Source organism: Filicampus tigris, chromosome 8 (genome assembly GCF_054856515.1).
Source record: "Filicampus tigris isolate MCC_2025a chromosome 8, RoL_Ftig_1.0, whole genome shotgun sequence".
Classification (NCBI taxonomy): domain Eukaryota; kingdom Metazoa; phylum Chordata; class Actinopteri; order Syngnathiformes; family Syngnathidae; genus Filicampus; species Filicampus tigris.
The window spans coordinates 13,593,358-13,615,774 of NC_141224.1; the positions used below are offsets into that span (position 1 = coordinate 13,593,358).

Sequence of the window (22,417 nt, forward strand, 5' to 3'; positions counted from 1 at the left end):
GCATGTTCTTCCGTGCTTGTATGGGTTTTCTCCAGATACTCATGCTTCCATCCCGCATTCCAAAACCCCTGCATGCTAGGTTAATTTAAGACTCTAAATTGTCCATAGGGGTGAATGTGAGTGGGAATAGTTATGTGCCCTGTGACTGGCTGGAAACTAGTCTAGAGTGTACTCTGCTTCTTGCCCAAAGTCAGCTGGCATAGGCTCGAGCTCACCAGAAACCTTGGGGAAGACTCGTGCTATAGAAAATGGATGTTGCATAGATAAAAATAGCTTTTAATACTAAATGTAGAATATTTGTATAACCTTATCATCAGTGCATTTGACTCTGAAATACACGTTGCTCAAAAGTCTCAATCCTCTGTAAAAAGAGAGAAAACAACATTGTAAGTGGAAGAACGTCTTTGGTGTGAAATGCTTGACAACTGATTGAACTCACCGTGGTGTTGGGGAGACACGTTCCAAAAGCCTCAAGCACGTGGTCCACCTCTTTCACGGACTTCGTAAAGTCGTCCAAAGACAGCCTGTCGTCGTGGTCGTGATCCTGAGAATGGTGACGATGTAAAGCAGTTCAATTTTGATGTAATTATCTTCAAATCTTTCTTAAAGTTACTGAGGAGGTTCAGGGAGAAAAAGGAAAATCAAGTGATTAAGTGGGGGTTCTGCAAGTAATGGGAAATGGGTTCCCCCCAAATTCTGTGAATGCATGAATCCGTGAATGCTTAACCACAAATACGTGAGGATCCACTGGACAGTTTCACCTTTTCTGGTGATTTTAATTTGACCATCTTTAGCTTTTGAATTAAAATGTCCATCTGTTCAGTGTTTCAGTCCTTTCTGTAAAACCCGCTGTTCTCTAGTATACACACCATCCTCTTGAGTGTGATCTCCACCAGGTCTTTGATGCCATCATATGGGTCCTCCTCCCCAGGTAGTCTGAGGCTGTACCTCAGCATTTGTAAGATCTCCTCCCTGGTGATGTACTTGTCAGAGTTCAAATCGTATACGTGAAAGCAGTCTACAGGAATGGGGGACAATGAGGTTTTAGTGGGAGAAGTCCTCTTTTGAATTGTATGCTTACAGACTTACATTTGATTCTTTCGTTCAAGGTGCCACGTAGAACAACCGATAGTCCCTCAATCCACTCTTTCAAGCTGACCAAACTGTCGTTGTCTTTGTCAAATGTCCGGAACACTGCAGGATGAGAGACAGTAATGTTAAGCATGAGGTTACAATCAGAGCTGGGCATTTTACTGAAAATTTGCGGTCCGTTTATCGCCTTCCACCTACAGCCAGGGTACCATTCCGCCGTCCGTCTATCCGACCAAATAGCCTATAGGTCGGTCCGACTATCATTTTAAATGGGCTTCCGTTAACGTTTCTGACTATCACCTTCGACAAACTACAAACACACACACACATATTTTGCCACAATAGAATGACACATTCGGATTTGGCTTGTTTTATGGGTGGAGTGAAGAAGCCAAAAATACAGTACTGTGGAAAAAATCTTTAGGCTATCATTAATTTGAGCCTTGAGTCAGCCGCACAGAGATTTACTAAGGCTGGACTATTAAAATGTTAAAATCAATTGTACTCTTTGTGTTTGCCTGCTCAAAGTGCTTTGAGATGGGGGGATCAAATTGCGACTGCAGCAGTTGTGAGAGTCCGCAGGTTGTCAGGAAAACGGTGACAGTTCCTCGAGAGCCATTTCCTACCTGTTTTGGATCCCTCCCTACTACACACATGATTCAAATGATCACATCATCAGCATGCTTGGTAGGAGTCTGAAGCGATCCCGATCATTTGAGTCAGGTGTGTTGTAGTAGAGAGTTCCAAAACAGGCAGGATATGGCTCTCGAGGGACCGGAGTTTCCTACCCCTGCAGGAAAAGCAAGGAGGAGGGGGCGGGCCGGCGGGGTATAGAAGCTGACACACAACCCAAATTTCTGTCTAAAAATAAATGCAAACATAACTCATAGCTGCTTTTAATGTTCGGGTAATTCAATTGTGGGGAGGGGCAGAATCTGCTCCCTCCTGTCGACGTGAGTTTGTTTACATTACGTCAGACGGACCTTGATAATTGTCACTCACACTGATGGAGAAGGTGATGATGACTAACTGTTACACCCATGGAGAAAGGCTCAAAAAAACATCAGGTGCCCAAGTCAGGAAGAAGAGCAAGGAGGAGGAGAAAAGGGCAAAAGATAAAGGTATGAAGAGAATTTCGGTAAAGTTAGCAACATGGCACGGAGTTGTCGGTCCAATAACGTAATAACTAAGCATCATTAAAACACCAACAACGCTTCTGTCTAACCACAGCGATAAAGCCAATGAGTTACAAGCTGACATGAGTTGATTTTTAACACACCCACTTGTCATCGGAGCGAGGAATATGACGTTGTTTCTTATGAAGAGCTGACGCGGAGACAGTGACCAGGAACCGACAACAAATAGCAACCACCGACCAGTAAACTATTAAAAATATCATCATTGTCCATTGTCGTGTTTCTTCAATAATTACTCACATAGAAGATCTCCAGCTGGTTACAGTACAACCCTCATTTTGAAAAAAAAAGAAACGTGATATTTTAGTAGAGGGTTATAACAATAGTCAATAACTTCATGAACTTCATGTATTCATTAGGTCTCAAAAGTCACATCACGTATAGATGTGTACCTGCTTTTACGACAACTCATATAAAATGAAAATACAATTTCCTGTAATTCTGATTTTATGATTTTTGTATTATTACTGCTCAATGTCCTCACGATAGTACAAAATTAGCCCTCCTAAATCACATCGAATATTGATCACGTCCACGCATTACAGTTATAATTGCTGAGCCCAAAAATTGTGTAGCTCAAATTCAAGCTCTTCGGCTACCTTACGGAGATTGGAAAAATCCATCCTTTGTGTTGCAATGGCGTTGCATTTGGGTGTTATTGAACCGACAACTCCGAATGTACTAATCTGTTGCTAATTTTACCGGACTACGCAAATCATGAATGAATGAGTGACGTTAACCTAATTGTGCATCATGTAATGATAAAGTGACCTGTGCTGTATGCTATTTAGTCTCACTTGGTGTGAACCTGACATTAGCCTCCTGCAAATATGTTGCTACACCCTACCTAGAGCCTCAAAAGACCAGTTTTTTAACTTTTAGTTGTTGTTTTTGTTGTTGTTGCTGTTTTTTAAGCAACTTTTAGAATTCGAGGCAACATGTCAAGCTACTTATTTAAAAGTTAGACACAGGGGCGGAGCCAGAACGTGGCTAGTGGGTGGGCCTGGAAAAATCAGGGTGGGCCTGAATATTTCTCTCACCCAGCACAATCCTCCTGTCCTGACACATTGCATATTCAAATAAAATGGCAAACTAAATAATATGAAGTTCAGATCTTCCTGAGACAACCGTAATTATGGCATTCTTAATATTCAATAAAATAAAAAAAAACACAATCAAACACAAATTCAAAAATAATTTAATAATCATTTACAAAAAATGTAAAAGAATATATTTTTTCATGAATCTCACTTGGGTGGGCAGTCTGTCAATCTGGGTGGGCCCGTGTACACCCAGGCCCACCCATGGCTCCGCCCTTGTTTACACACACAGGGTCACTGATGGTGTAATGGTACACACGCCTGAGTTGCGTGGGATCGGTTCCCACTGAGTGACGGTGTCTGTGTGTGTACCCTGCGACTGGCTGGCGACCAGTTCGGGGTGTAATGTGCCTTCGCCCGTTGACGGCTGGGATAGGCTCCAGCACCTCCCCGCGACCCTGTACACGATAAGTAGTTTGAAAGATGACAGATCACGTTTTGTAACTAAACCAGTGCAGCAATTTTACAAAGTTGTCTGGGGATTTAGTAAACCTTATTGCATCCTTGTTAAATGTTTGAATGCTCAAAATGGGTCTATGCTAAGGCTGAGGGGGAGGGAGGTTTGCGTGTGTGTGTGTGTCAGGTTGAATGTAATCACATTCAAACTCATTGGAGTGAGCACTGACTTGTCATCATTTAAAGTGCCTCTGATTAACCCCACATAAAGTTTGGACTTTTCAGTAGGCTTTTCCTGACATTTTACAGCACTAGCTATGGTCCACTGACTTCCCATGGCTTTAGAAGGATTTCAGTGTTGAAAGGTATCAGTTAGGAGAAGGGTACCAGAGACTTTCCAAGGGTTAAGTTAATTAAGTCATCAAGAGACAAAATACGCACAACTGTGACATTACCAAGAACTGGACATGCCTCATGAACACGTGTTCAACCAGTCTAATTTTTCACAACAACCTAGAAGTTGAACAGGTGTGTGTATACGTTTTATATCCACTGTATGTGATAGTGAAAGTGTTGTACCTCCATCCATGATGGTGTCGTTGGTGAGTCCAAAGGTGTTGTGCAGAAAGCTTCTTAACTTCCATCGGTCCAAGCCGCCGACTGACCTTGCAGGACTCGCCGTCTCCTTTAATAACGCATGAAACTCTCTGATAAGGCACTCCACCTCTCTTTTATTGACTAGGTCCAACAAAACAAAAACAGGGACAATGAGTCTCGTTGCGCTGAGCGGCTGCAGCGCATTAACGAGTCAGAAGTTACGCAATGGTGAAAAGCTCCAAGCCTTGTTTTAAAATAAATAAAATTAATAATTAAAAACAAACAAACCAGCACAAAAAGAACGACTCATACTCACAATGGGCCACTTGCTTGCAAATACTTTCCGCGAGGTTTTGTACCATTCTTTTGGACATTTTGGACCTTCTTACGGGCAACATTTTGGTCGCTGTGTTGGCGAAGCGCGAGCTGAAGTTGACGTGTTGTTGCCATAGCAACCGCCCAGCTCCGACTTGCGCTTCACTGGAGAGGGCGTCCGTTGACCAAATTCACAGGAACGTTATATATTACCTCGTTTCTTTCCTTGCATCGTCGCCATTGTTGATCAGAATTACGCACATTCTCTGGACATCAGCCTGCTCCGTTTTACAATGCGGCTCACCCAGTAGAGCTACAGGTATATGAACTTATAGCTTGCATTCATTTAGCCGTTTTTCTTAAATTTGGGGCATGAAATGTATTTATATGTTTTTCGTGTATTTTTAAATTTAATTCATCTCATTAAATAATTTGCTAATTGAATGTATTTCACAATAAACAATTTCATATTGCCAATTATTTGTTTATTTGATAGAATTATTTACAGTTACATTAATCAATAAATAATACATTTTAAAAATTATAATGTGTCATGCACAACTGTTTTTTAAACTCATCTAAAAATAAACATGACCCATCCGTCCATTAAATCTAAATAACATCTCCCTTGAGCACAAAAGGCCTCATTTGTCCTATAGCTGCACCTACTGACTGTCGTTGAAGTTATAGTCATTTTTTTGTGATGGAGTTATGATGACTGAAGGTGACAAGTCACATTAAGTCAAAATGTTTGTTTCCTATGGAGAACAGCAAGAATGTTCCCGTTTCAATTTGCCTCGAGGCACGTTTAATTAGTTATTACACTGTGATTTGACTAATTCAATCGATATTTTAGAGCATCATCCCCCAATGAGGATTTTCAGGAAAATGTACATCACTTTTTTAAAGTAAATTCAATGTTTTACATGATATTGGTTTACATTTTTTAGAATTTTCTTAAAGGAAGACAAATGAGGTATATCACGGGCGACACCCTAGACTACTAGCTCGCCAACCACAGCCAAAAAGGCCCCCAAGAAAGAAAAAATACTCTCTTTTGTAAACTAAACATGCAACGTTTTCCATTGAATAGTCATTCAAGAATGCTGTCATCTATTTGAAACATGACTTTAATAGAAACGTCATCCTCCAACATTATCATCTGTAAAGTCCATTTGAGCACATAAACAGATCTCACAGAGAAAGGTCAGAGTAATAACACATTTCGTTGACCTCCTCAGCCCAGCTGCTTCACATGACATCATCTGCCTGGTGGCTTTCTTTTTATTTGTGCCTGCCATGGAGTGTGCTGTATGCTGCATGTGCTGATGGCTCAAGCAGCTCCTGTGGTTAAGGAAGGGTGTGGACCTGAGTGGTCAACAGATTGGCTTGTATAAAGAAACAAAAAATGTTTATGGCGGTGGTCGGGAAGGACATTTTTGAAGTCCTCTGAGGGCCATGTAAATACAGTATATGAATAATATGATGCGATGAGGCAGCACGGTGTATGGTGGTTAGCACATCTGCCTCACAGTTGAAAGCTTCTGTGTTGTAATCTTCGCTCAGGCCTTGTGTGGCGTTTTGCGTGTTCTCCACGTGCTTGCTTGGGTTTTTTCTCCTGGTACTCCGGCTGCCTCCCAAATTCACCAAAACTTACATTTGTGAAACGAGCTAGTCCGTTGTGTCGCTGTGACATTTTCTCCTGGCTCTGCATCTTTCTATCTCTATGACACCCTTGGCACACATACAGTATCTAGTTAAAGCCAGTTAAGACCGTGGACTTCCACATTGTCACATGGGTGGGGGCGGCTCAGGGAGCATAAGAGTAGGAACCATAGCCGGGTTTACACTGAGACTTTTTGTCATTCGGAATGATTTCTGTCCGAATGAAGCTCTGTGGTCACCTGTTTACATGTGACGTGATCTATTCCGAACGGCCGTTTACTTGCTCCACTCTGTTAATCAGATCAGCCGTGGAACACGTGGAGATCGATGTAAACATCACGTGATCTATCCAGGTGGAGTTCATTTAGCACAGTATTCGCTATTGTTTTAACACTTTTATTATTTTTTATATTTTTCTCAAGAATAGGTTCCCAGTAGGCCCACTAGTTGAAACACGGCATTCTGATTAATATTACGTTTGTGGAATATGAGTTAAGCAGCAAAATCCACCTGTTTTTAGCCATCTCAGGTGGCGGCCATTTTATCACTTTCTGTCAGCTGAAAATGACATCACAGTTCCTCAGGGCTCAGGTAACGACCAATCACGGCTCAGCTTCTGAAAACCGGTCAGCCGTGATTGGTCCTTACATGAGCTCTGAGTAGTTGTGATGTCATTTTCAGACGTGACACAGAGGTGACAAAATGGCTTGTTCGGATTGGCAAAAGGAATATACCACCCCTGTGAATGAAATTCCATTCGGATTGGGCCTTTTTATCCCGACTCGGGTGTTTATATGGAACATTTTCATTCGGATCCTTTCTAATCGGAATACATAGCTCCATGTAAACCCGGCTCATATTGGATGGATTAGACCTTCCGCATTGAGCAGAATAAGGCGCCAAGGCCGTGTCTCAATCTTTCTGCATCCATTAAATAATTCAACTGAGGATATGCAGTCTTCTACTAGTTACTGCAGTATACTATTGCGAGCATTAAAGGTAAAAGTGAAAGGTTCCCACAGAACCTTTTTGATTGGTGCCGTGACCGGGATATATGGCCGACAGCATGGTGATCTAGAGCGACCGTGCCAGCCGAGACATATAAGGTAAAATAGCCTTCGTTAGTCCCACTATGGGAAAATTTACAGCGTACAAATGCATTTTATGTAGTTTAAACAACAATTTAAAAGAATTTACAGATATCTTGATAACAAGTCTGTGGCATGCTTTAGTCAAAATACCCCAAGGAACCAACCCTCATCCCACCGGGCGAATGGTGAGAACTAGCTTTTGTTTCAATGACTGGGGACAGAGCCTGAGTTTGTGTATGGAGACTTTGTGGGTTGTCTCAGTCTCTCGCCAGCAAGTGTATGCTTAACAGTGAGCTGGATCTGGCAAAAGTGTGCGTGTGTATCAGTTGGCTTGATCCCACCGGAAGTGCATTTGCTTTGGCCAGCATCACTTGGTGGGCTGGCTCTTGTGCTCTCGCCAGCAAGTGTGTGCGCTACTGCCAGCTCTTCGCTTTTACTTGAGGAAGCAGAGCTCAGATTGTAGAAAAAAAAGCCAGATACTGTTAAGACAATAAAAGCATTTCTACTCATGGAGGCAGCAGTTCCCTGTGTGTACGTGGTGCATGGACGCATCGCCAAGCAAAGGAGTAAGAGCAGTTTATCAGCTGTCATCTCAGACTGAGCCGTGTGTCCTACAATACACAATGCAGCTATGCTCACTTTTTGGCTTTGACCTAATAGGAGCCATGTGTAATGTGGCTGTTTCTGCATTATAATGCATTTGCATGATAGTGTTTTAGACATCAGTCTGCTTGAAAGTGGCTCCGGATTTTAATTCTCAGCCTAGCTGAATCATGTCATTGGCAGAGGGACTCGGTGTGGGGTTATTTTGTGGGGTAATGTTTTGTAACACTGGGGCTGTGATTGCTGAACCGTTCACTCAGACGCATTTTCAGAAATATGAAGATAACTAAAGATTACTTCATTGTTTGTTTTGTTTATTCATTGAAAAGAAAAAAATTACTTGACTTCACTTTAAGTAAATCATTTGAATAAATATGTTTACTTTGACTAGACTTTAGTTCGCGAAGTAGGCTATCTGCTTCTACTTTAAGTACGGACAAGACCGTTTGTCAGTACTATTGCCACCTCAGGCCCAAGGGGAAAAAAAAAATATATATTTTGGGCAGTGTGAGAAAACGGCCAGCAGAGGACGACATCTAATTTGGATAGGAAGACACTATAGGATTGCTGTTATGTGAATTTTCAGTTTCAAGGTTGATGAGATAGAAATGCTTTGAAAAGGAATGTATGAATGAAAATCAAACTACAAAGGGTGGCGTGTATTCCGGTTTCTGATTTTTACGGGCTTGTCATATAATTTTTATTTGGGGGGGGGGGCTTTAATGGGGGCTGTTGGGGGCAAAAGGCATTGCCAGGTTGGCTGGGAAAGTTCAATAGACCGATAGACAAAAAGCCCAGGCAAAACCATGAACCACAAGTGAGGTATTTTCCTTTGTGGAATCAGGGGATAGCAGTCATGATGCATGGTGCTGCTTGAGTAAAAAAAAAGAAAAAAAAGAAAAAAAAAAAAACGGACAACAAAGAAGTGCGTATGGGCGCGCTCTTCCAGCCAAGGGGACCACCGCCTTGCACAGTCGCACTGACGCACGGCTGACTCAGCGGGGTGCCGCTCGATCATCACTCACTCCGGGGCCGGCGCGCACATGGCTCTCCACATCCAAGTCGGGAGCTTATAAAGTCAAAGCCCTTCACAAGTGCTCACCACACAAGAGCTACACGAGAGTGGATGCGTCGCGAGCGCAACGCCAGGTACAGCTAGATCTCCACGGATCACTTTGCTTCTTATTAGCATTTTTAACGAGTTCAGAAAACAACGACTAATAATTTTATTTTTGAATAGATTTGCACTTTAAATCGTTAAAAAAACAATAACAATTATATACAGTATTAATCAAACAACTAGCCATGTAAATATTCTTATTCATTATTATTACTATTATGTGTGAAGTCTGCAGTGTCCAACTCATACCTGCCTGCAGCATTTTTTATTCATATCCATGGCTAATTATTATCATTATTATTATTAGTATTATTATTATTATTATTTAACATAGTTCGCCTCAGGTGCTTCAGTTAAATGTCTCTTATGACTGATACTGTACAGTTAAGCATATTACCACATAAAATTAATTCTATATTAGCAACAACAACGTATTGCACTTTTATTCCTCTGCTCACCTTATGAATAACTCATTCTTGTACAAGCAGCCATGTTTGAATTACCTTTCATTTGTAACTGTTTTAAGCTTTCTTTATTAAATAGCTCTGAAATGATGAGAGAGACAAACAGTACCCTACTTGGCTTCTCCGTGCAATTGACAATTGATATTCTAATGTATGCGTCCTCTGCCATGATTTCAAATGAGCACAGCACACACTTTCAGTAGGCGTGGCAGCCTGTTTGCTTTCACAATGTGCTGTCCTGAATTCCTCATAAAACCACTCACTGACTTTATTGGATGTTCTTCTTCATACAACGGTTGAACAGGTGCACTGACTGTCCATCTTGTCCTGTTTGCGTGCTTCCTATAGGTGAAGACACACAATGGAGCTGAAACCTCTCCTCAAGAAGCTTGGCTCAATACTCCGAGCCATCTTCACGTTCCTCTTCGCGCTGGCCGTCCTTAATGTGATGGTGTGGGCCTATGTCGAAGGTTTCCAACTGGCCACCTCCACGTACGGAATCATCTCCTTCGGCCTTTATGGCCTCCTGCTCTCGCTCCACGTGCTGGTCCAGAGCCTCTTTGCCTTCATCGAACAGCGGCGGATGAAGAACCGCAAAAAACCGTGCACCTTCACCAAGACCATCGGCTTCACCATCTCGGCCTACCAGGAGGACCCCGTCTACCTCAGAGAGTGCCTCAACTCCGTGCGGGCCCTCGATTACCCGTCTGAGCTGCTGCGTATCATTATGGTGGTAGACGGGAACAGTGACGATGACCGCTACATGATGGAGATGTTTAAGGAGGTGTTCGCCGACCAGGACCCGGCGTGTTACGTGTGGGACAACAACTACCACACGTGGGACCCCAATATGGTGCAGCTCGATGAGGAGACCGGTGCTGAGAGCCTCTACTTTATAGGAGAGGACCCCCAGCGAAAGGAAGTGGAGCACCTGATTCAGACCAAGAGCTGTGTGTGCATCATGCAGAAGTGGGGGGGCAAGAGGGAGGTGATGTACACTGCCTTTAAGGCCCTGGGATCTTCAGTCGACTACATCCAGGTAAGTCTATTTCTTCTCAATCTCAGGTTCCTCTCAGTGTGTTGGATATTTTAATCAATATCCTTGATATCTAGTTTAAGGCTTGTGTTATAGTATGCTCTTCATCCTGGTTAATAAGACAATTCATTCAGTGCAGTAGCTGGATAACGGCAAATGCTCCGAGAATTATTTGCTATTCTTGACATCTAACGTAAGATAACTACTGTAGCTTAGGACAACTTTGGAAAACCGACTGACAATTACTTTGCCTTTATTCACATGTCAAGTATTACGTTGCATATTTATCACGAGGGCGACCTGAACTTTACCCAATGACAACATGTGAAGGACACACCCCAAGAAGCTACTTATTAGGTGGCGGCCCACGACATTTGAACACATACCAAGACAAAACAAAACAAAAAAAGATACATACAATTAATACTTTCACAGACAAACAGGAGGTTAATCCCAGTCAGTAGATTCAAACATAATAGATGACTAGACAATAATTCTGTTTTTAGTTTCCTCTTGAATATGGACAGAGATGGGGTAGTTTTGAGATGAGCTAGTTCCAAATCTGTGGGCCATAGGACACAACACTTAAGCATGCTTAAGTTTGCTTTTTCTCAGTGATATCGTTGTCATATCCCGCCCATGTAGAGAGGTGTTAATTGGAATAAGCTCGCTGAGGTCAAGGTTCAAGTTATTAATGACTTGATACTCGAAACATGCATTGTACACGGTAGAGCTGAACTTGGGCAGTCTTAGAATTCCATGTTGACGGAAAAGTAGATGAGTCGGAGAGTTGAATTCAGATAAGTACATGTTACTAGTAAGGCAAAACTATGCATTAGTTGACATCCACGTACATTCAGTACAACTGCCGGAGTGCAAGATAGAAAAGCGTTCTGGATCGTCATGAGAACAAAGAGCACACCAAGTATAGTATTTAAGCCTGTAATTTTGTCTATCCAAAGTCAGCTTGCTTAATGCTAACAAATAATGTGAAACGCTATTGACAAATTAATGGAAATTAGTATGGATGTTATGGTATTCATAAACCTTACCTCAAGATATTATAACACACGTGGAGTAGCAACACATACAGACAGATCATACAACAATAATGACAGGCAGACTGTATCCTTTATATGTAATAAACGGTTTGCCGTTCGCTCGTTCAGGTATGCGACTCGGACACCAAGCTGGACTCCCTGGCCACAGTGGAGCTGTGCAAGGTGCTGGAGAGTAACACCAAGTACGGTGCGGTCGGCGGGGACGTGATGATCCTCAACATGAAGGACTCGTACATCAGCTTCATGAGCAGTCTTCGCTACTGGATGGCCTTCAACATAGAACGGTCCTGTCAGTCCTTCTTCAACTGCGTCTCCTGCATCAGTGGACCCTTAGGTATGTTTATTTCTGGAGCGAGACTGACACTATTACAGTCTGTAGTCATAAATATAAACTTGTCGTTCTTCTGGATTAGGGCTCTACAGGAATGATATCCTCCAGGCATTTCTGGAATCATGGTACAATCAGAAATTTTTGGGGACTCACTGCACTTTTGGAGATGACAGACATCTTACCAACCGTATGCTGAGCATGGGATACGCCACAAAGTAAGAAACAATATATAGTACTACCGTAATTGCACAAGATCACCATCAGTGGTCTTTGTATACAATAAGGTTGGCCACATATCAGTAAAACACAACACGCTGATGTCTGTATCAAACTAGTAAACTCCAATCTGTGTTCCACAATGATTTGTGCTTCAATATAAAAACTTTTTAGCTGAAATAGAGTGTTAGACATAGAGCCACTGAATTATTTCCGTAGCTTTATCCTGGTCAGGTCACCTGCTTGCTTGTCAGAATTTGTGGCGCGTCATTTGTGCCTAGCAGGCCAAACTGGGCTCTTTGATTGGCAAAAGCTGTGGCAAATGACATTCTGTTGTAGACAGAGTCGAAAAAATTACATTTGAGACAAATGCATTCCTACAAACGAAGGCTACATCTGCATGACAACAACATGGTAAATAAAGGACTGCTATTGAAAATGGAAAGATGGATTCCAATTTGAAACTTCTGCCCGAAATCAGTTGAGATAGGCTCCAGCTTTCCGCGACCATAAAGAAGATAAACGCTTTAGAAACTGGACTCAGCATAGTTAACAGCTGACTTGTGTAAGCAGGCCCATTTTGGCTTGCGGCACAAAGTGAAAGAATTGAGCAAGCCACATGAAATACTTAAGTTAGGGCACTCGCAAGTCAACTCTCACTGTCAGCCGCAACTAACGAGGAGCCTCCGCTGATCTTTCCTTTCCAGATACACATCTCAATCCAAATGCTACACGGAGACACCAGCTCAGTTTCTGCGCTGGCTCAACCAGCAGACCCGCTGGACAAAGTCCTACTTCCGCGAGTGGCTCTTCAACGCCATGTGGTGGCACAAGCACAACCTGTGGATGACCTACGAGTCCATTGTCTCGGGGGTGTTCCCCTTCTTCGTCACAGCCACCATCATCCAGCTGTTCTGGACGGGCACGCTGTGGGATATCCTGTGGGTGCTGTGCTGCATCCAGCTGATCGGGCTGGTGAAAGCGGCTTACGCCTGCATCCTTCGCATGGACCTGGTGATGGTGTTCATGTCCCTCTACTCGGCTTTGTACATGACCAGCCTGCTCCCGGCCAAGTATTTCGCCATCATCACCATGAACAAGAGCAGCTGGGGGACGTCGGGCCGGCGTAAGATTGTGGGGAACTACATGCCCCTGCTGCCGCTGTCAGTGTGGGCGGCCATTTTATTGTCAGGACTGGGTTACACAATCTACAGAGAGAGTCAAATGCCCTGGTCTACCCCAGCCAAGAGAATGGAAGCAGAGTTTCTTATCTTTGGCTGCTTAGTCTACTTGTGTTACTGGCTGATTATGATGGTTTTATACTGGGTGTGGTTCCGCAGGTCATGTCGGCCACGAGCCAAAAGTTACACGTTGAATGTGTAGGTCCACAGTGTCCAGTGACGCCCTGGCGAGTTAATTTATTATACGTCTGCTATTTTAAATTAATTAATTTATTTTGTCACCTATCTCAGGACAACAAAGGGCTTTCATGCAGCTGCTAAACCAACGAACCAACACAATAAAGGAAGTATTAATTAGCGAAAGGACCAGAACATACTTTGACGCCGACATGTTGTTGCACATTGAAATGAACTGTACTGAGGGCTTTTGGCCTAGCCTATGCACTTAAATAAGAGAGACACATTCCTTCTATCAAAAAATTATAGAAATGCTGTACATACGGGATCCTGGGTATTGTGTGTTGTGGAAATATTTATAAGAAACATGTGGTTGTACATATGTGAAGCTGTAAAAACGAAACCAAAGCCACTTTTCACCACTTTTGTTGTTGCACTGGAGTTCTGAGGATACATTTCTGCAGGGTTGCACACTTGAAAAAAGACAACATGTGTCTACATATGTACTGTATGTATGCATGTATGTTTCAAAGGACCTTTGCTTTGGAATCCCCTTTGTCCAAATCGTGGGATTTGTGATGTGAGAATAAGGGAGTCCACTTGGCTCCCAGAGACCTTCACGGAAACTTCTGAGCCAAAACATTGAGTTCCTGATAAGGGACCACTCCCACGTTCTGAGGGACCAACATCATTTTTGCTATTTGTTCAAGGAACCATGGATCAGGTGTGCACCACCGACATGAAATAAAACAATTTACATGCCTACATTGAGACTTCACTTCATAGATGATTGCTATTACAAAAGACAAACATCATAATACAGCCACATTAATGCTGTAATTTACCAAAATGATGTAGCAGTATCTATGTCTACTCACATGTGTGAAGTATGAATGTATGAGAACTGTCTTCTTTTTTTTTTTACACCGTTAATAAAGCAACAGTGGGTTTGTAATGGCTTTCTGTAGTCATGTGAAGAAACAATGTGAAGAAATAAATATTTTTCTAACTTTAAACTTCTGTTGTCTTTGTATCCAAATCATTTAAAAATCACACACCTAAAACTAAAAGGCTCGATAGCTATACTGTTAAGCCTTTCCTGGAAAATCTGACCCAGTAATAGACTGCATTTTGTTATCCAATTATTAACTGGATATACATTTATAGCAGGCTATTATTTTGGAAATTATAAGTGCAGTCAGCTATTGTATAAACTAACAGTATTTTTACTGCTGCCAGTAAAATACTGTATTTTTTACAGTAACAGATTATCCAGTGTAGCTAGCTCGCAAGACAAGACTTGATATCATTTTAAAAAGTAAATATTTCCTAAATTGATAAAATATAGATATACAGTAGATATAAAGACAACATAAATGATACATTTTTCTAACTTAGATAGCCCGGGATAGCATGCAAATAAAATGTTCACAAACTAGAAAAAAAATAAATAAATGATTATCTTGCAAAGTAGACCAAGATAGACAGAAGGTGAACAATTAAAGAGTTTTCTGACAAGACTTTAAAAACCCGTAAGTCTATGTTCAGGGCCAGAGCCACATAGTGTGTTTTTCAGTTGGGTGGCCAGGATAACACAGTATCTCACCGAGAAGTGGCAGACCAAGTCAATGTTTATCATACCAACCACAATAAATGGCAGATATATACAGAACTTTGCCCAATACACTCATAATACGAGTAGGAACAAGTCTAAGGCTACGATCACACTGCAGCTCAATTCCGGTTTTTTTCCCCATATGCAACACTGTCTGATTTTTTCATCCAGTGTGAACAGTACAATTCATTTGCACACATCCAAACTATATGTCATCCAAATCCCAATATGCGCTCCGCTTGGGCTGGGGAAAGCGCTTGAGAGCCTATTGGCAGCGTCTGTGACTCTGCAAAATTGTTTTGAGTAAGAGTTGTTGTCTTTACATTGGACTTAATGACTTAATCCCACTTGAAACATGGAGCATTTTTGGGCGCAAATCATGTATGCGTTGCTTTCACATTAGAAGTTGCATTTGTTTTTGCAATATGAATGAGTACATAAAAAGAATGGATAAAAAAAAAAAAAAGATCCGAATTGGGCACCGTGCCCTGCAGTGTGAACGTGGGAACGTGTAGGAATGTGTGAAAGAATTTACAAGACTCTGCCATTTTCTTTGCCCTTGCTTTGCTTTTGTGTACTTTTTCATAGTCTATTTCTATCTCATGCACTGATTCAATAGATAACAGCCAATGAGAATGATCAATTGCTGGCACTATTTTTGCATTCTGCGATCAATGGCACATTCATTAAAATCATATATAAAAAGCACAGCAACAGCAACAACAAAAAATATCTTAATTCTTCACAATCTTTGTTTCCTTTTACTTAGGTTTGCTCTTGCTTGTCATATGAGAGTGTTGGGCAAGACTGATAAATTGTATGTGTATTGTACACTTTCTTTTATGAAACCATGCCTGTGGATGGTATGATAAATAACGACTTCTCTCCCATGTGGTTTTCTAGTTAAGTGTGAAAATAATGTTTTTGATTGATGTGACCTATAAGAAACATATGTTTCTTGTCTGCAGACAGATTCTTTTAGCGTTTCAAATCCGACCACTTGTAATTTTGCTTTTTGAATGTGAACATAAATTAATTGAGGTCCAGTTAGAAGGAAATCTAAAAATACTGCATCCATGTAAACATGGCAGTAAAGTCATAGGTATCAAGATCTTCGCCGAGATGTGAGTGTTGCCAGAGAAAGACCACATCGCTCTGCCCCTGCCGGTTTTATTGTCCAACATGGAAAAACGTTTGTTGAATAAATTTCTTACTAACAAAACGAAACAAATAAAGAATGAGGAAAGAGACAAGGCTGTGGAATTACTGGTGCAATCATAACGGGAGATACTAGTACAAGAGGTATGCTGTATTTAGATAAAGACAGTCAGCATAAACCAATAAAGTAGGACAGAGTGGCACGGGTTTGGGTTCCTGCTGATTTCCCCAGAACTATATCAAGGCCATTCCAATTTATCAGTGCCATATTCGTCACGAGGAAAACAAATATACAAATATACATATACCCCGCAGACCCTTGTGAGGATAAGCGGTATGGATAATGGATAGATGGATGGAAATATACATATATATATACAATACAATATACAATATACAAAGAAAAATAAATGCGCGATAAAATTAACTGTAAATGACAGGTTTTTTTTTTAACTCAAGCAAAAAGACTGATTTGTTAGCATATAATGCACCTGTGTCAAACTCAAGGCCGGGGGGGGGGGGCAGATCTGGCCCGCCACATCATTTTATGTGGGGTGCCAAAACAAATTATGTGCATCAACTTCGTGTTCCTTGCTAAAATACCAAAATTGCAAATTGCCTTCACTTTTAAAAATGTGGAGGTATTGCAACTATTTTTGTTCCCAGTTCCTCTTTTAAAATAAATGTAATATTTAAAAAAACAAAAACAGTTTTTATTGGTCTTTGATTTCAAAACTAGCTATTCGTCAATGTGTTGTGTATATGTAATATGAGGCGATTATACACTTATTTGAGGTCACAGTCTTAATGGCCCTCTGAACGAAACTATAACTATTATGTGGTCTGCGACAAAAAGAGTTTAATATCTCTGGTTTAAGGCATACAATTAAGATTATTACTTTAAACCTTGACCACTGGGGAAAAAAAATCATTTGTCGCCTGTCCCTGGTCCCTAAGATTAGACATTACCATGAAATATAATCATTCAAAATCTTTTATTATTTTTTGTTTCACACATTTGTGTTACATTCCACTCTTCCTTATCACCACTTTAATTTATTTGAAACAACAACAACAACAACAACAAACAATTCAGTCTAAAGGCTCCTCTGCACGCCATGGGAAGGCTAAAAGTAAGGGGGCTGGGTTCAAATCTCTGCACAGTCCTACTTGAATTAATTTTGAATGCTATTTTGTTGATTTGTAAAATACAAATATTTGTTTTATCACTTTAATGTGCTTTCCCCACTGTGGGATCAATAAAGGCATTCTTATCTTATCTTATCTTATCTTAGTGTTAATATGCTATTAGCATACGTTTCTTATTTGATGTACGGGTATTTGCTAATTCTATGCTAAAAACTCATTTTGTTGATTTTTAAAATACAAATATTTGTTTTATCGCTTTAATGTGCTTAGTGTTAATATGCTATTAGCATACGTTTCTTATTTGATTTATTTGCTAATTCTATGCTAAAAACTCATTCTTGTTAGTTTCAGTCCTATTTCTCAAATGAAAAGTTTCATTACAATTTTCCAAAAAGTTAAATTCCGCCGGGATGGGTGAATACACAATTTGAGTAGCTCAATATCTGTATTTTCAGATTTGGAATTGAAAAAAAGACGTCAATTAAAATGTATTTTATTTATTTATTTTGAGACCGGGCGGCAGGGTGGTCGACTGGTTAGCACGTCCGCCTCACAGTTCAGTGGTTGTGGGTTCTATCCCGGCTCCGGCTTCGATGTGTGGAGTTTGCATGTTCTCCCCGTGCCTGCGTGGGTTTCCTCCGGGTACGCCGGTTTCCTCCCACATTCTAAAAACATGCATGGTAAGTTGAATGGACTCTAAATTGCCCCTAGGTGTGATTGTGAGTGCGGATGTTGGTTTATGTCTGTGTGCCCTGCGATTGGCTGGCAACCAATTCTGGGTGTCCCCCGCCTACTGCCCGAAGACAGCTGGGATAGGCTCCAGCATGCCCCGCGACCCTTGTGAGGATAAGCGGTATCGGTAATGGATGGATTATTTTCAGAGCGTGACAACAAGCAAATGGCATTAATTTGCCGGAGTGACTCATATGTTTATTGTGACAGTTAAGATAAAGCGTGTGTTACTTAGAAGTGTGATAGCTGTAATTGGCTTATCACAGGCATTTATTTGTTTTTAGAAGGCGCTTCTTTTTTTTTTTTTGGAGTGAAGGAGTCAGGAATCAGACGGCTGTATTATTGACTTCCTGTATGCAGTTAATAGTCTTTATCACTTACAAGCGACCCTTGTGAGGATAAGCGGTTCGGATAATGGATGGAGGAAGCTGACTTGCGCTGAATCTTTGCTATATGTCCAAATATCTATGCTTGCTGAACTGCTCCCCGCAAAACCATTATTGATTAACACGAAGCAAAATTGTTTGAAAGGAGCAACTGAAAGGACGCTGACTCGAAGACTGTTAGAACCAGTATGACCTTGGTCTAAGATGACCAATATAGCTCGGATCAAACATCATTTGAAATCGGTGCGATTTTATGTGGACGATCAAAGCCAGAGTCTGTAAAGTTTGAAAATGTGATGCATTTTCAAATCATTTAATTTCACCGTTGACTCACACTTCTAAATAACAAATAAATGTCAAATGACGATGAAATCTGACATCACAAATAAGGTGTTGCTCGGTGTTTAATGTCACTCAAACATTCGTGTGGCTTTTGAAGTTTTGTTCACACTCAAGTGTCCCCACGTTACTCATGTTTATGCGTATGCTCTAAGGGTGATGGATCTCTCCAATCTGACGAAAGGTGTGGAAGTGATAAATGATTAGTACATGTGTGACAAATGTTGTGGAATGCGGCCTTTGCATGTGTCCTGATGGGCACCACAGCATCTTTTATGAAGAACTGTAAGAAATGTAACTATATGAGCGAAAAGTATTCGCGGCAAACTTTCCTATTCACACTGACCTGCATATTTTTGCGGTCTTTCTGTGACACGCTAAGGCCCGTCGCACATTGAGCAATGTGGCCCGAAATCGACTGACTGGCATTCAGTGTTCGGGCACCTAGTTTTCATGAGGCCAAATGTCGACCACGTTTTGCGGTGATTCAAAATTTCAAAAAGTCAACCAAAAAGATGTCTTTACAATATGTGGTATATGCTAGTCTAAACTAGTCTAAACATGTCATTCTGATTGTGATTACGTTTGTGGAATATGAGTTAAGAAGCAAAAATCCACCCATTTTTATCCATCCCAAGGGGCGCCCATTTTGCCACTTGCTGTCGATTGAAAAATCGCGGTTGCTCAGGTAACAACCAATCACAGCTCACCTGTTTTCCGAATCTGAGCGTTGATTAGTTGTTTCCAGAGCCCTAAGCAACTGTGATGTCATTTCCAGTTGACAGCAAGTGACAAAATGGCCGCACCCTGAGATGGTTAAAAGCAGGTGGATTTTGCTGGTTAATTCGTATTCCACAAACACAAAATGAATCGGAATATCAAGTTTAGACTAGTGGGCCTGCATAGAACATATTATCCATCCATTATCGATACCGCTTATCCTCACAGGCCTATCCCAGCTCTCTTCGGGCAGTAGGCGGGGGACACCCTGAATCGGTTGCCAGCCAATCACAGGGCACACAGAGACAAACAAACATCCGCACTCACTATCACACCTAGGAGCAATGTAGAGTGTCCAATCAACTTACCATGCATGTTTTTAGAATGTGGGAGGAAACCGGGGTTCCCGGAGAAAACCCACGCAGGCACGGGGAGAACATGCAAACTCCACACAGGGAGGCCGGAGCCGGGATCGAACCCACGACCTCTGAACTGTGAGGCGGACGTGCTAACCAGTCGATTATTGTAAAGAAAATGTTCTTCCCCTTTAAATTGCGTCGAACTGTGTCACAACATTGTAGACATAACAGCCAAGCAAATATGAACATTGCGGTGAACACACGGTTTTTGCAAAGAAAAAAAGAAACATGTCTGGGTTTTAAGCATGAGCGACACCCAGCAGGCGGGTGGGCCACCACGGTGCTACCAATTTGTGCCAATAAAGTACAATAATACTTAACTACATTTAAGAATTGACAGGCAGGTCTGACAGGCAGGTGAGGATCCTTGTGGGATTAACATTGGAAAAAGCTGGTTGGTAAACTTCTCAAGATGATGCAGAGGAAAGTCAGGATCACTATTGGAATTGGTGGACGTTAACAGCAACAGCAATTACAAACGTAGCGCAGTATACTAGTTAATGGGCTTGCTCAGTTAATGACGTCCCTGCTAGTTTTCTCGTCTATTGTTTTATATTTATTACCAAAAGTGCTTTTCATAAAAATATTTACTGTAACACAAATAAAAAATGTGTGCTAGTGTAGGTTGGTGATAGACTTCGGCAGGTTCTGAACTACATCAAAATATGCTTTATGTCACCACTGTAGAAACGGAAGGCGAGGAGCCCACATACACAAGGGAGTTAAGTCTTGTTCCTTCTTTTATTCAGAACCTCACCAAGCGCGCCTGCTTTAGTTTGGGTCAGGTGCATCCAATCCATCGCAACCTGCAATCAACATTTTAGTCAGTGGGTTGAGTGTCACCCATTTGTACAAGCATGCATGAATAAAGGCTTCATCTCAAATGGACGCCTAATTCAAATAAACACGTATAGTTCCTACGCTCCGGCCACTATCCGTCCGTGTTCCATAGAAATGGCCCCTAAGTCTTTATTTGTGTCACAGAAACAACATAGTTTGATGTAGCAGCATAGAAACATATAAAAACAAATGAAAAAATAGCCGTCTTTCTTTCTTGGGCTCAATACGCTGAAGCAGTTGGGATGGCTTCATTTGCCTCATGTGGGAGCCTTAGCCACAGCGGGGTTGGTGCGATCGGGTCAAATAGCAATACACCTGGACCACCCCTTGCATAGGACAACCGATATTGTCTTATATTGCAGGTATTGTCTGATATTGTGTCCTCATTTGGCCTATTCCCCCTTTTGAGGAAACTATCCAAATCAGGTTTGTTTGTTTTGTCTCATTTTTGCCAAGGTTTTGACAGAGTCACTGACGAATGCACTTGATTTAAAAAATAAATCGACCTTTATACTCTGATCCATCCATCCATTATCTGTACCGCTTCTCCTCACAAGGGTCGCGGGGCGTGCTGGAGCCTATCCCAGCTGTCTTTGGGCAGTAGGCGGGGGACACCCTGAACTGGTTGCCAGCCAATCGCAGGGCACACAGAGACAAACAACCGCACTCACAATCACACCTAGGGGCAATTTAGAGTATCCAATCAACTTACCGTGCATGTTTTTGGAATGTGGGAGGAAACCGGAGTGCCCGGAGAAAACCCACGCAGGCACGGGGAGAACATGCAAACTCCACACAGGGAGGCCGGAGCCGGGATCGAACCCACGACCTCTGAACTGTGAGGCGGACGTGCTAACCAGTCGACCACCGTGCCGCCCCTTTATACTCTGATGATGAATAATATATCTTTTGTTCAAATCTGTCTGGGGAAAAATGTCTCGTGGCCCGTTTCGGCTCCGGGCCTAGTGGTGGGGGACCACTGATTGATAGCACAAAATTCTCATGAAGCGACATGGCTCAGGTGGTGGAGTGGTCATCTCCCAACACGATGTTGTGGGTTTGACCCTCAAGCCTCATTGAAGTGTCCTTGAGCAAGATACTGAGCTCCCAGTTGTTCCTGACCTGATGCTGCTTCATCGAGTAAATGAGGGGACAGAGTTAAAGCGGTTTGAGCAAATTGAAGGTAGAAAAGCACAATATAAGTGAAAGCCAATTTAGCATAAGCGTTGGTGATATGCCAGAGGCTAGCCCAGTTGATTTTGGGCAAGCTGTGGAGTACACCATGGTCTGGCTAATCAAAATGACAAATACTACACAAGCATTCTGCGTTCACGTGCCACTTTTAAGAATATAGCAATTTACTTTAGGAGGACTCCCATGGGTCTATTACCTGATAGTGAGGCTTGTGCCGTGTGGCG

General features: G+C 41.8%; 2 protein-coding genes across 2 annotated transcripts; one reads left to right on the plus strand and one right to left on the minus strand.

Moving 5' to 3' along the window:
* Nucleotides 1–17: 17 nt before the first annotated feature.
* On the minus strand, nucleotides 18–4,797 carry clxn (calaxin). Its single transcript, XM_086039336.1, has 6 exons — nucleotides 4,698–4,797; nucleotides 4,364–4,522; nucleotides 1,090–1,194; nucleotides 870–1,018; nucleotides 440–544; nucleotides 18–361 (listed from the first exon to the last, which is right to left on the minus strand). The coding sequence occupies exons 1-6, from the start codon at nucleotides 4,777–4,779 to the stop codon at nucleotides 314–316; spliced, it is 648 nt and encodes a 215-aa protein (XP_085895462.1). The 5' UTR covers nucleotides 4,780–4,797; the 3' UTR covers nucleotides 18–313.
* A 4,007-nt stretch (nucleotides 4,798–8,804) lies between these two features.
* has1 (hyaluronan synthase 1) lies at nucleotides 8,805–14,578 on the plus strand. Its single transcript, XM_086039313.1, has 5 exons — nucleotides 8,805–9,204; nucleotides 9,988–10,678; nucleotides 11,845–12,070; nucleotides 12,150–12,282; nucleotides 12,991–14,578. The coding sequence occupies exons 2-5, from the start codon at nucleotides 10,001–10,003 to the stop codon at nucleotides 13,664–13,666; spliced, it is 1,713 nt and encodes a 570-aa protein (XP_085895439.1). The 5' UTR covers nucleotides 8,805–9,204; nucleotides 9,988–10,000; the 3' UTR covers nucleotides 13,667–14,578.
* The last annotated feature ends 7,839 nt before the right edge of the window (nucleotides 14,579–22,417 follow it).

What these genes read in the sequence shown, in the direction of transcription:
- clxn (XM_086039336.1), bottom strand. Translation starts at nt 4,779, where the DNA reads ATGTTGCCCGTAAGAAGGTCCAAAATGTCCAAAAGAATGGTACAAAAC. An exon ending in TTGCAAGCAAGTGGCCCATT is followed by an intron (nt 4,523 to 4,697) that starts GTGAGTATGAGT and finishes TGTTGGACCTAG; the next exon opens with TCAATAAAAGAGAGGTGGAG. An exon ending in CTTGAACGAAAGAATCAAAT is followed by an intron (nt 1,019 to 1,089) that starts GTAAGTCTGTAA and finishes CCATTCCTGTAG; the next exon opens with ACTGCTTTCACGTATACGAT.
- has1 (XM_086039313.1), top strand. Translation starts at nt 10,001, where the DNA reads ATGGAGCTGAAACCTCTCCTCAAGAAGCTTGGCTCAATACTCCGAGCC. An exon ending in CTTCAGTCGACTACATCCAG is followed by an intron (nt 10,679 to 11,844) that starts GTAAGTCTATTT and finishes TCGCTCGTTCAG; the next exon opens with GTATGCGACTCGGACACCAA. An exon ending in CTGCATCAGTGGACCCTTAG is followed by an intron (nt 12,071 to 12,149) that starts GTATGTTTATTT and finishes CTTCTGGATTAG; the next exon opens with GGCTCTACAGGAATGATATC.